The sequence below is a fragment of the Cetorhinus maximus genome, chromosome 7 (assembly GCF_964194155.1).
Source record: "Cetorhinus maximus chromosome 7, sCetMax3.hap1.1, whole genome shotgun sequence".
In the NCBI taxonomy this organism is placed as follows: Eukaryota; Metazoa; Chordata; class Chondrichthyes; order Lamniformes; family Cetorhinidae; genus Cetorhinus; species Cetorhinus maximus.
Window position 1 is genome coordinate 27,243,762 of NC_135885.1, and position 14,246 is coordinate 27,258,007.

The following is a 14,246-nucleotide window of genomic DNA, read 5'->3' on the forward strand; positions in this document are numbered from 1 at the left end:
CAACTATGTCCTTTACCTATGAATCTCAGAATGACCCAGGTTTCTTCAATAACGCACAAAATTATTAGTTTACGATAAAACCAGACTTGTCAAGTAGAAAGGCAAAGCTTATTAACATACAGTATGAAATATTAATGTAACTATTCTTTCTAAGTACCCTAACACACACACACACACACACGTAATGGTGGAGTCCTTGAAATGATTTTCAGGTATACAGTTGGTCTCTCAGCACTGGTCTGCGAAACAATTGATGACTCTTGCACTACTTTTCAGGCAGACTTCGAGGAAAACTTGCTGTCAGTTGACTTCAGAACGTAGAGTGTCTTTGTAGCAACTTCCATTCACTTTTTGCTTTGCACTAGGTCAGGAGCTTCAGGAGCTGCTGTCTGCTTTACCCAAGCAGTTGATCCTTCTTGTTTCCCCCAAAGCAAAGCCCGACCAGCTTTTAAACACAGTTTTCCAAAGCATTTATTTTTTTCCAAAGCCATAAACCACCGTGTGACCCTTTTGTAAACAGTCCACCTGGGTCAAGAGGTTTCCAACTTCTTTAAAATTGCTCAATTACCTTTTCTTGTAAAATGCTGCTTTTTCCAGGAACAGCAGCAACCAGAGTCCTTGCATTAACCCTTTAAGGGGCAGTCTCTTTCAAAAAACACAATTTCTTCCAGAATGTTCTTAGTCCTTGAAGATGAACCATTTTTCGTGATTAAAGTGTTTATGACATAATCATTTGAAACAGTAAAGTGCAATACAACAATTAGCCTTTTATCCCCACAATAAAAACACAGGCCGGGATTTTCCAGCCCTGTGGTGGTGGGACCCTCTGTGGCAGATTCGGTGGCCCCGCCAAAGGCCCATTGGCTTTCGGCAGGCCAGACGATCCCAGCAGAAAATACCGCCCTCAGATTTTACTTCCTTGACTGAATGTTTTCAGCCGTTGTTCATGTTAATGCGTTCTAGCTGGAGAAGGCTGTGAGCCGCAACTAAAATGAAATGAGCCACAAGTTGCAAAGCCCTGAGCTAGGCACATGGTTATAGTTTTGTTCTGCTTGTGGCTGGGTTAAATCAGGCGAGAGAAACATAATTTTACATGAGTATTGTATTATTTAACCAAGGCAGACTTCAAGCTGGTGTACAGGTATATAAAGTATACATGAAATGTTGACCTTTATCTCAAGGGGTTGGATGTCAAAAGTGAGGGATTTATGAAGTGATGTTTCAGTTGTATGGAGTCTTGGTGAGACCCACATCTGAGGTATTGTTCAGTTTTACATTCAGCAAACCTCAGGAAATATATATTGGCCTTGAAGAAAATATTTGCATTTATATAAGCCTTTCAAGCACTTTCTAGCTAATGAAGTAAGTGAAGTCACTGCTGTAATATAGGAAACACAGCAGCCAATTTGCACTCAGCAAACTCTCACAAACAGCTATGTGACAATGACTAGCTAATCTGGTTTTGTGATGCTCATTGAGGAATAAATATTGGCCAGGACACAACAGATCAGTGTCAGTCATGGCTCAGTTGATAGCACTCTCACCTCTGAGTCTCCAGGTTTAAATCCCACTCCAGGGCTGGGATTTTCCAGCCCCACCGTGGCGGGTTCCCCCGCAGTGGATGTGGCGAACCAGCCAAAAGTCCATTGACTTCGGCGGGACCGGAAGATACCACCGGCAGGTGGGGTTGGAAAATCCCGGCTCAGGGCCTAAGCACAAAAATCAAGGCTGACATTCCAGCACAGTACTGAGGGAGTGCTACGCTGTTGGAGGCGCTGCCTTTGGGATGAGTTTTTAAACTGACACTCTGCCTGCTTGGGGATGGATATTAAAGGTCTCATAGCACTATTTTGAAGAAGAGCAGGTTACCCCTGGTGTCCTGGCCAATATTTATCCCACATTATCACACTGCTGTTTGTTGGAGTTTGCTGTGCACAAATTGAGTACTACGTTTCCTACAGTGGCCGGGATTTTCCGGCCCTATCGCGGGCGGAACCTGCCATGGGCGAGGCGGCGCCCTAGCCACAAGTCCATTGACTTGCAGCGGGACCGGAAGATCCCAGCAATGGGTGGGTGCGGAAAATCCCGCCCAGCGACTACACTTCAAAAAGTACCTCATTGGCTTTGAAAAATCAGATGATCGTGACAAGCGTGTTATAAATGCAAGCTTTTCTTATCAACTCCCCTGCGCTTCTTCAAAATAGTGCCATGGGATCTTTTATATCCACCTGAGAAGACAGTTTAAAAGTCTCAGCCGAAAGCCAGCACCACCCGACAGTGTAGCACTCCCTCAGTACTGCACTGGGGCATCAGCCTGGATTTTTGTGCTCCAGTCTTGAAGTGGTACTTGAACCCACAACCTTCTGACTCAGAGGCAAGTGTGCTATCAACCATGACTGACACCTAAAAGGGGCACAGCACAGATTAATTAGAATGATGACAGGGTTTAAAAATTTCTATTATGAGAACCAGTTGCATAAACTTGGCTTGTATTCGCTTGAGTTTAGACAGCTGATGAGAGATCTAATCGAGGTATTCAAAATGATTTAGGGATTTGTTAGGGTAGATACAGAGAAACCATTTCCTGCGGTGGGGGAATCTATAATAAGGGGGCGTAATCTCGAAATGAGATCTATGCCATTTTGGAGTGAAATCTTGAGATATTTTTTCAAATATAGGGCAGTGGAAATCTGGAACATGCTCACCCAAAATGCTGCGGACGCTTGGTGAACTGAAATTTTCAAGCGGTGTTTGTTGCTTGAGTGAAATTTGAAAAAAATGAACAACGAGTTTGCTTCTTGTAACTGACCTGTGCTACAGTTTGCCAGTTGGAAGCATCATCTTCACTAGGGTGGATGCCATAGTTCCATCTTCGCTGCACCACATAGATAACTGGTTCAACTGAAATGTTGAACTTTGATGACCATTTGATCTCCAGGTTTCCAGTTTGTAGCTCTGTAAAACTTAGCTCCTTTCTGGGTTTCAGTGGGACACCTGCATCAGAGGGTACAAAAGGAGGTCGTCAGTAGAGCAGTTAAAGAACACATGTAGTGATGCAGAAAATATTCAGGTTCAAACAAAGAGAAAGGCATAGGCCTGGATTTTCACTGAGTCAGGTGGCTCAGGAAGCTTTTAAAAATGGCAGGTGGGTCCCGATTTCCAGAATTCTCAACCCCATTCCAGAGTGCGGGCTGGTTCCTGTCAAAAACCTGCATCAGACATTCCCGACCTGGCTGACTGCATTGCAGAGATGGGCATGTCCTACTCCTCAATTTTCATGGAGTCGGGCTAGGTTTTTAAAGAGTCCTGGTTCTTGCCTCCTCAGAGGAGTCCTGAACCCTGGTCTGTAAACAAACATTGTGAAGTTGACAGCAGAGATCAGAGAGCCTGAGCTGTCGATCAAACAACGTTTTCCCTGTGGCGCAGCTGTTTCAACAAGCTTAATGAAAGTCTGGGCACTCAGCCAAGCCTCATTATGTATGCTTGGCCGAGAGCCCATGCAACCTTTAGAATACTAAAGCACCTGCACCCCAGACAAAACATAACTTCAGGTGGTTTCAAGGGTTTGTGGTTTTTGTTACTGATACCTTAGGGGGTCTGGCTGATTGACACTTTTATTTGCTTGTAGTGAAATTACATTTTTTTTGACCTTGGGGAAAGTTATAAATGAATTACTTTTTTTCAAAGTTTTTTCAACACTCCCTACTGTCCCGACAGGGTTCATTGGTTCTAGACATAGTGCATAGTAGGTCAATGGGCATGGAAGTACCATGGCTTGGCCTGGGGCATGAGGGGCCATGGGGTGGGGGGGTCGGTGTGTGGAAGGGCAGAACTTGGCAAAAGGGGCCATGGGGGGGGTTGGGTGGAAGGGCAGAGCTTGGCATAAGGGGCATGAGGGGGTATGGATAGTGCATGGGGTGTGTTTGGAGGGTGAGGGAGTAAGGGCTGGAGGGCCTCTATATTTTTATTTTAACTGGGCCAAAATCCCATAGCACTGAGGCAGGCCTTTTAAACAGCTCGTCTCCGTGCCCAGCGGGTACTCCAAGTGGTGGCCTCCAAGCTTCCTCCCAGGCCGACCTGACTCCAACCCGCCGGGTGCAGCCAGGAAATTTCCCAACTTCCGCTATCCACCTCGAGGATGAAAATCCAGGCCATAAACATATCAAAGATTTCATATAAAATTAAAAGAAACAGGGTAAAAATGAAAAGGCATGCAGAGGTGCTGTGATCTCCATTTTTTTCGCTTTGTAACTGAGCTTCTCATGTGCCTTTCCTCAGGAGTGGCACTACTCAAGAACCAGGTGTTGTATTAACTACGAGTTAAAACATTTGCCCTTTTTTTTTAAACACACCTGCACAAATTCACAACTATACCCGAAGAAACTCAAGACCATTAGGGTGCGCAGTGAAAACAACTGAGTAGTCAATTGAAAAATATATATAATGCTGTCGTACTACCGTAGTTAATCAGCACAGCAACATGCATTTATATAGCGCCTTTAAAATAACAAATATGCTGAGGCATATTGTACACATCCAACCAGTAGAAGAATTGACCAACAGCATGTTTGAAGAGATCAGTATTGAGGAGACTGGTAAAAGGCTTTGGTCTCAATGGTAGATCTGGAAGAAGTGTACATAGGACTCACAGTCAGAAAAGTCTCATCACCATACTCCGTATGATCACCACCTGAAGATCATACCTGCCCAGAGACAAATGGATCAGGAAGCAGAAGGTAATTTCCTTCTCACAGCTATGAAAAAGAACAAGGATGGTGACTGAGGGAGGACTGGATGTTGCTGAGCAAAGGCATAGCATTGATATAGGCCCCAGTGAGTTACTTCATGCTTCAAGATTCTCGGTTAACTGTAAAATGAAGGATATGTCAGAACCACATTAGTTCCTTGACTCCTTGAGAACAGTACTGTTGGGTGAAACAATGCTCTTTCATACAGTAACAGTTGCGCTTTTGTTATCACCTTTTTCCTTTTCCTCAAACTACACCTTGGGCTCCTCTTCTTCTTGCTGAGCATAGCTTGTCACTGTTCATCTTCCAGGAATATGGATATACTTCTTCCAATTATTATGTTGTACAGCAATGTGATTGTTCTAATGTTCTCTGGGAGTACTTGAGTGCACTAACTGTCTTCTGAATGACGCCCCTGTCATCTTAAATGTGCTTGTTGTAAGCAATTTGTTGGAACTGGTGGAAAATTGCACAGCAATGCCATAATTCTCAACTGAAGTGAATAACCTTAAACCTCGGAGGAGTTAACAATCCTGGAATAATTTCGAAGGAAATAAGTGGGCAACTCAAAATGGCCTTAAAATATGCGTGTTGTGGTCACCCTCTGTAACTCACCATTAATGACTTTGGGATGGTCACATACCATTAACTGATGATTTCCATGAAAAGTTGCACAAGCACAGAGATGTAAGGTCACAAGGTTGCAGTTAATCATGTATGTACCGTCAGAACCACATCATTAGAATCTCCTGTTGCTGCTGAATGATTTTAATGTATTCACCAATCTATTATTCATAGCTGTGTTGATATTATTCTGTGGTTGTGGGTATGGTTGCAAGGGATACAACAGCCCACTCATGGCTTCCCCACTCATGGCTTCCCTGCTCTGCTTTGGTTTCTTCACACGTTGCTCCTTGAATGATGTCTCTAACTGGAGGATGATAGCTCAAAGGGTATTGATATAACGGATACAAAAACAGAAACAGAAATACCTGGAAAAACTCAGCAGGTCTGGCAGCATCGGCAGAGAGGAGCACAGTTGACGTTTCGAGTCCTCATGACCCTTCAACAGAACTAAGTAAAAATAGGAAAGGGGTGAAATATAAGCTGGCTTAAGAGGTGGGGGGGAGTTGGGACAAGCAGCCAGTAATATGTGGAGATAACCAAAAGCTGTCACAGACAAAAGAACAAAGAGGTGTTGAAGGTGGTGATATTATCTAAAGGAATGTGCTAATTAAGAGTAGAAGACAGGACAGATAAGGTACAGATAGCTCTAGTGGGGGTGGGGGAATACTAAAAGGCAGAAATAAACAATGGGTTGAAATACATTTAAAAATAATGGAAATAGGTGGGAAAAGAAAAATCTATATAAATTATTGGAAAAAACAAATAGGAGTGGAAATAAATGGGAAGGGGGTGGGGATGGAGGAGAGAGTTCAAGATCTAAAATTGTTGAACTCAATATTCAGTCCGGAAGGCTGTAAAGATCTAGTTTTAGATCTTGAACTCTCTCCTCCATCTCCACCCCCTTCCCATTTCTTCCCCCTCCTTTTTGTTTTTTCCAATAATTTATATAGATTTTTCTTTTCCCACCTATTTCCATTATTTTTAAATGTATTTCAACCCATTGTTTATTTCTACCTTTTAGTATTCCCCCACCCCCACTAGAGCTATCTGTACCTTATCTATCCTGTCTTCTACCCTTAATTAGCACATTCCTTTAGATAATATCACCACCTTCAACACCTCTTTGTTCTTTTGTCTGTGACAGCTTTTGGTTATCTCCACATATTACTGGCTGCTTGTCCCAACAACCACCGCACCCCCTTAAACCAGCTTATATTTCACCCCTTTCCTATTTTTACTTAGTTCTGTTGAAGGGTCATGAGGACTCGAAACGTCAACTGTGCTCTCCTCTGCCGATGCTGCCAGACCGGCTGAGTTTTTCCAGATATTTCTGTTTCTGTTTTTGTTTTGGATTTCCAGCATCCGCAGTTTTTTTGCTTTTATTTTGATATAACCGATGGTAACTGAATTCTGTTGGGGTCTCCTCCAAATTTCCTACCTATTGGTTGCTACTCGTCCTCATTTCCTTCTCCAATATATCCAATAAAGTGGCACTTATTAGAGCATTTCTAATGCTGTGTGGCCTGAAACAGTGAGTTACCTTTAAACCTACTCTGCCCCTCTGCCACTGACTCTTCCCAATGCCTCAACACCTTACAGTGGAAACCATTAACAAGATTTGGCCTGAAAGGCAAGTATGGTGATATTTGCGGGTCTGCCTTCAACTGATACTTAATAAGCTCCCAACAAGGCAAAGAAACAATGATCCCAGAGTCTGTGCACTGAATTGTGTTAATCTGGTTTGGTTTTAGGAGGAATTTTTGGAAGTGTCAGCAACAATGCACAAACATGAATCTGTATTTAAGCTAAACATTACTTTTAACACCGAATAAGCTCACTCCATTTGTCACAGTAAGATCAGGCAGACATTAGTGTAGTGGTAATGTTACTGGACTGTATCCAGAAGCCCAGGCTATTGCTCCAGAGATTTACTACTCTCATTAATAATGATCATGAAACTACCAGATTGTTATAAAGACCATTCTGATGAAAAGCCACAAAGCTGAAACATTAGCTCCATTTCACTCTCCACAGGAGCTGCCAGAGCAGCTGAGTATTTCAGCAAGATTCAGCATCTTGTATTTTTCTTCTGTGCATTTTGCTTTTGTTTTGTGTATTTTGTTTTTGTGTTGTGTCATTTTGACCTTAAAACCCATCCGGTTCACTAATGTCCTTCAGGGACGAAATCTACATGTCCTTACCCAGTCTGGCCTACATGTGACTACTGAGGGCTACAGCGATATGGTTGACACTTAACTGTCCCCTGAAATGGCCCTAGAAAGCCACTCAGCTGTAGGCAGCTCACCACTCCCTGCTTGGGAGCAATTAGGGACGGACAATAAATGCTGGTGTTGCCAACCGCACTCACCTCCCCTAAAGCAAATCAAAGATGTAAGTTGCACCCTTATAGAGAATATAAAGCTGTGCATGAAGGTGTAACTTGTACACTACTATAAGAACCTTGAAAGAATATAATAGTACAATATTTCTCCAGAGTAAGTATCAAACATATGAGTAGCTAAGTGTGGGGTTAATAATTCACAGAAGGAGATATGGTTTTATATTCTGATTCATCATAGTTTACTTTTATTATTTGTGACAGACGTTAGCATTCAGTTCACTTACAATTATAAACAGTACTTCAAGCAACCTAACTGCCTGAAGGTGATTTTTATCATGTTAGCCTTCCTGTCAACCTGAATCATAGCCTTCAAATTTAATTGCAACGTGCAATGAAACTGCAATTTACATGTGAAAGTACAGTGCTTCTGTTTTTTTAAAATTAGAATTTGGTTAGTTCTTTCACTGAAGGTAATATAACATCTCTCCTGTATTTAACTGTGGCCAGGTGTTCTTTGGAATCACAAGGAGCACAATATCATTGCCTATCTCATTGACTCTGTAAACTGCAATCTGCAACTTTGGACCGAAAAATTCAACTGAGATTATTTGTTACACTATAATTAAATTTAAATCAGTGTAAATCCCCAGTTGAGCCAGTGGTTAATGGCACCATCCAGTGTAATGCCAAGCCACACCGACCAGACAGCCAAAAATCTCATCCCAGTATAGAGTTAGTTGATTCCAACTGGCTTAGACAGAATTGAATGGGATACTGCAGTCTTCACAGTGGCTGTGGTGACTGGGAGGAGCTACTTCTGAAGAAAATGGAAGGGACACAGGGAAGGTCTTCAGCCCCATAGAGTTGTGAAAGTCTCCTGCAGGAATTGCCAGCTATTTCCTCACCAAGAATAATATAAGCTCCTAGGCGGAATACTACAATTGCCCTCAGTGCCCTAAGGACTACAAACAATAGTTAAAAAGGGAATGAAGAAGGGGAATATATGCTGGAACGGCAGGCATAGTCAACAAAGGTCCACTGGCGTCTCTTTCCATGAGCGAGACAATTGGTTACATTGCTTGAGGGGCACCACTCTGCATCAGATGTGGAGCAAGGAGGCAGGCCTTCATAAGCTACCAGAGCACAGATGCTTAATGAACATTTTCCCTCAGTTTGTATAGGCCTCAGGAGCAGGTTGAACAGCCACAAAAAGACAAATATTCAAAAGAAAATTGTATTAGAAGAACTAATGGGACTAACATTAGAAGACCCACCACCATATTGTACACATCTCAGAACAGTGAACAGGTGGTGGAAAGGAGATCGTGGAGGCACTAACCATAATTTTCCAAAAACATTTGGAAATGGGAATCCTGGTATCCTAATGTCTTTCAGTCCCCTTCCATCTTCCCCGGGACAGGTTGGGAATCTTGTTGGCAACCAGCGTAGCAGGAAGGAAATTGTAGTATTTAAGGAGGCAATTGAGGGAAATTTGTATCTGTAATGGCTATTCACCAACAGCAGGTGGGCCACACACAGCATATGGAACACAGCAGCTTAAAGGAGGCAAGTACATAGCAGGAAGTCACTGAGGCCTGAAAATGACATGCATTTTGTACTATAAAGAAGCAAAGTGTGCAGGCCTGAGGTCAGGTATGGGCAGAGGCTTACAACGACAGGAACAGGTCACTGAGGCTAAGATTAATTATATAATTCTTCATAAGGAAATTGCTGGCAATTCCTGCAAGAGACTTTCCGAACTCCATGGGGCTGAAGACCTATCATGTATCCCTTCCATTTTCTTCAGAAGTAGCTCCTCCCAATCACCAAAGCACGAATCTCTGTACAGCCAATGTGAAGGCTGCTGGTGTCCCTTTAAATCCTGCACACTCAACCGCGGGTCCAGATTTGTCATCCTACCCACCATCCATAATTGATGGTGATCCCAGAGGTAAGTTCCTAATTGGATGCCTTCCAGAAAGTTCAACTGGAAGGCCCACTACTCACTTGTCCACATTCCTGACCTGGAAATCATCCCTCCATCCATGCTAAAACTAAGGGCGGAATTCTCCCATGCACCCTGCGGTGAGTTTAATGGTGGGCGGAGTGGGGGAAGGGGGGAAACAATGTGGCGGGAGGTCCAAAAATCGGTTTCACAGCGGCATAAAATGACGGCAGGGTCTTCCGCCCCCGGCTGCCACGGCAGCTCACAATTCCTGGCAGAGGCCAGCATGAAACTGATTTGCATCCCACTGACGGGATGCAGACGAAGTCCCGGCCGGAATTGCCCACCCCTCCCCCCACCCCCCCACCCCACCCCCCCCCCCCCCCGCCTGATTGTCTGTGCCACCAGCGGGAAATCACGCCAGTCCAGAACACATCTGGGCCAACATGGCATAGACATATCAGCACTTACCTGAAGAAGGCCTGAGGCAGCCTCCAGAGTTCGGGGTGGAGGCCTCCAGCGACTGTTTACTCTCCGAGCTGCAGTAGTGAGCTTGGGGGAGCGTCTACCAAGTGAATCTTCCAGCTTCAGTGTCTTCCAGGAGGACCATCTTCCAGCTTCAGCGTGTTCCTGGAGATCCATCTTCTTTCTTCACTGGTGGGTCATTGATGTCCGGACGCCTTTTAAAAATGGTGACTGGATATGATGGCGGGGCGCCACGTGAAACGTTGAGAAAGCCCCCCGGCTGCATAATTAATGAGGTGAGGGTTGCGCGATACAGAGCGACTTCCCGGTGGCCTCCACATCAGGAAAATCTCCCCACCCCCGCCTCCGCCACGGGACTTAATCACACGGGAGAATTCCACCCTAAGATTCTGCTCCATGAGTCCCAAACTTACAATGTGCATTGGTACAGCTGAAAGCATAAATTCTCAAAATTCCTGTCTGGGTCCCATAACATGGGCTGAAATTATTGAATGCTAATATAGTACGCATGATTCTAAATTGGCAACCAACTCTACATTCTGCTCCGGCATCAACTTTAATAGTGCTGCGAAATATACCTTTTAGAGCCAAGTAGGGTTTTACATAATTCGTTGCGAGGTATTCTTTTATAGAGAGATAGGAGACACTTGGACCTGATTTTAACCCTGCGCAAGTTTTAGATGGATTTCAAAGATTGTCAGCAGAACCAGGTGGTATAGAGATAGTTAAAATGTTACGAGTTAGAATTGAAATGAGCTAGAGGCATAGAGGTTTGGTGCACCGACAGGGCATTCATAATGGAAGCAGGTTTAATGACAAATTGATCAAGGCCTTGTAATACACACACTGAAGCACTCCCCTGTTTGTGATAAACGTCACGGAAATGTAAGTTGCAGTTGTCATTGATTCAGGACATCAAAGGGCTTGGGTTTAGTGCCGGCCTGATAAGCAGAAAAAAAGCAGCAGAGCCATTGCTAACAATAAGCACTGAATTCACTGAAGATGGCCATTCAATAGTGTGGGAAGTTATAGAAATGATAGATTCAATTTTGTTTGACATATCGTTCAAACATTCTGCCGTTACCAAGGTGTACTTAGCAACGTAAGAGATATTTTTAACTGCAGGAGAATCAGCCAACATGAATCTGTAAGAGTCAGATGAGGAAAGGCACTGATTTTAATGATATAAATGGTAAATGTCAAATCTTTTATTGCCTAATACTGCCCCATTTCATTTTTGGAAGTATTTTTACATCCTTGCCTTAGTTTATTTCCATGACGCATTCAACGTTTTGATTAAGAAGGGAACACTGTTTTGTTAGTGTCCTAATAAAAATGTTCCTGAAGATGCAGGGTAGCATCCCAATCCCATTTTAATCCCATCAGTGTAGTTTCAGACAAGGTGACTTAAAGTTCTCACAGGGGTACGAACATCTCCAGGATGCAATGTAACTCTATGCCATTGAAAATGTGATTTACTTCTTCAATTTCCACAGCAATCAGCCTAGGACAATCCTAAATAACAAATAAAACAGAGACCCAAATAAAAATAACCTCCACTTTGACTTTCTGGGGTTTTATATAATACGCATTAAAATCTTCACCATAGACAGAGATAGCATTAAGCAGAAAAAAAGTCTAATAATAGGTTCAGGTTTTGTTCTTTGAATTTTATAGATGACAACACTTTTATAATTGTGCAGCTCCATCAGGCTCTTCATCACCCCCTTCATCACCCCTTCAAAAGTTGTGCAATAAAAACAGTGCAAAAGTAATCTCTCAAAATCATATCCAAAGAGAATTCTGACTGATATGTTATGAACATTTCATTATTCCATATGGAAATTTAGAGTGTTGCAAACTTGGAAAAAACTGAGATGCAGCAGTTTAAGGTTACCAGGTTGAAGTGTTGATGTATTATTGTACTATTTGAACCCTAATGGCAATAAGGAGTTTCAGGCACTACAAAAAGCAAATACTTGCAGAGCTGTGGGACCATACTTGTGGGCAGCATTATTTCGAAGCATTGCCATCAGTTTTGAATGTATTGGTAGGGTAGTTGTGGAGGTGGGTGGGGAGTGGTGAGAGGGGTATTCTACATTTGGAAGCAGTTTTGCAAATAAAAGCAATGCAACACAGCTCACAAAAGTACTATGAGGCTAGACTTAAACGGATGCACTGTCTGCCTGCTCAGGTTTATGTTAAAAACCTCACGCACTTGTCAAAGTGGACAGGGAACAGTACCTGAGCCCTGCCAACAATGTTCCCTCAGTCAACAATGCCAAAAAACAGATTAAATCCATGCTATGCTGTTTGTAAAACCTTGCTGTGTACAAGAAAGTTGCTTAATCCACCTATGTAGTGACAGTGAATGAACTTCAAAGTAAATTGATTTGTGAAGCACTTCTGGACATCTGAGATGCGCTATGCCACTATACAGCTGCACAACAGAGCTTTCGATATTCCTTTCATATAAATGTGAGGAGCTCATGGATTTCTAAGCTTGAGTCCAACTGTTCAGCTGCCTCTGCCACATCACCATTCCAATTGCCAAACTTCTCAAGATGCCCACCTGCCCTTGCCCTTTCTCTAGTTTTCTCTCCTATTTCACGCCCTCTCTGAGCTTATCTTGTGGTCTCAGCCTGTCCGAAAACGCTTCACAGTTAGGTAAGTACTTTGTGACTGGAATGAATCACTACAATGGGAAGATCATGCTGGATGAGTCTCAGCATCAAACCCAGAATATAGCTTGTATTTTCACATTCTCACGTTCCTTTCTAATAAATGTGAGGGGAGTTTCTCATTCAGTGTTACTTATATCAATTTGGAACAGCTTCCAAAAATGTTTGACCTCACAAGACTATTTTTTTAATGATTTAGTGAATATATCAATGGTTTTACATCTGTTAAAAAGTACTGTTAAATGCTGCAGGTTGATAAATGGTTATATTTTAATGTGACCATGAAATATGAATGGTTTCTCTAATCCATCATTCCTACACAAATCATACAAAAAAATGTCCTTGAAATATCTTAAATAATTACTGCCTGAAATTAGGTCTTTCGATTATTATGAAAGATATTTTTATTCTGCTCGTAAGCTCAGTGGAGGAGCTGCAGGAGTTGGTGGATTGTTTTGGTCAAGTTACCCAGAAATACAGTCTCCTACTCAATGTCGACAAGACCAAGGTGATGGGGATGGGTGAAAAGACCTGCAAGATTCTGATTAATGGAGTTCAGCCTGAATAGGCCGATACCTTCTGCTACCTTGGGTCACTTATCAGGGAAAATGCAGAGGCTACAAAAGAAATTCGGGCTAGACTTAACAAGGGTCATGGCGTTGCGAACTCACTTAAAAGGATATGGAGAAGCCCACAGCATCTTGACTACAACAAAAATTCACCTTCTGAAAGCCCTTGTGTGGCCAGTGACAATGTAAGGCTGTGGACCATCAAGAAGAGTGAAGAGGTTTGAATAAGAGCATTTGAAATGAAAGGACTCAGACGGATATTAGGTGTGTCATGGATGGCCATGCGGACAAGCGAGTGGGTGCATGAGAAAGCTGGTGTTAAGAGGAGCTTGTTTGAGACAGTGATATCAGGGAAGCTCCCATACTTTGGACACGTGATGTGAACAGGAGGCGAACGTTTGGAAAAAGAAATAATACAAGGCAAGAAATCTGGAAAATATACACAAGAAGATAGCATGGATGGATAATATCAGAACGTGGACTGGCCTCTCTATATGTGGACTGGCCTCTCTATGGGACAGGTGATGAGGGCAGTGGAGAATAGAAATCAGTGGGGGAATATTGTTCATATACAACCATACCTTGGAATAAGGACAGATGAAAGGCAGACAGATAGACAGACTTTTATTGGATTGACTTTTTTATATCATAGTGTGATTGGGACTTTTACCCCATGTATATTCTCATTGGGCAGAATTTTACAGCCCACCAGTGACGGGTTTGCAGACAGGGAGCCTATAAAATGCCATGGGCGCCGAGCCTGCTACCTACTTGCCTGCCCTGACACAATATTACACATAGCGGGGGAGGCATCAGGTGACCTGCCCACGAGGCCTCACCCTGCCCTGG

The 14,246-nt window shown here is 43.0% G+C and overlaps 1 protein-coding gene across 1 annotated transcript in view; it reads right to left on the reverse strand.

The window, feature by feature from the left end:
- The window catches only part of anos1 (anosmin 1), a 193,040-nt gene that overhangs the window by 61,958 nt on the left and 116,836 nt on the right, over window positions 1–14,246 (reverse strand). The window contains exon 5 of the mRNA XM_078545237.1: window positions 2,810–2,994. Coding sequence (XP_078401363.1) covers window positions 2,810–2,994 — 185 coding nt within the window. The remainder of the gene's footprint in view (window positions 1–2,809; window positions 2,995–14,246) is intronic.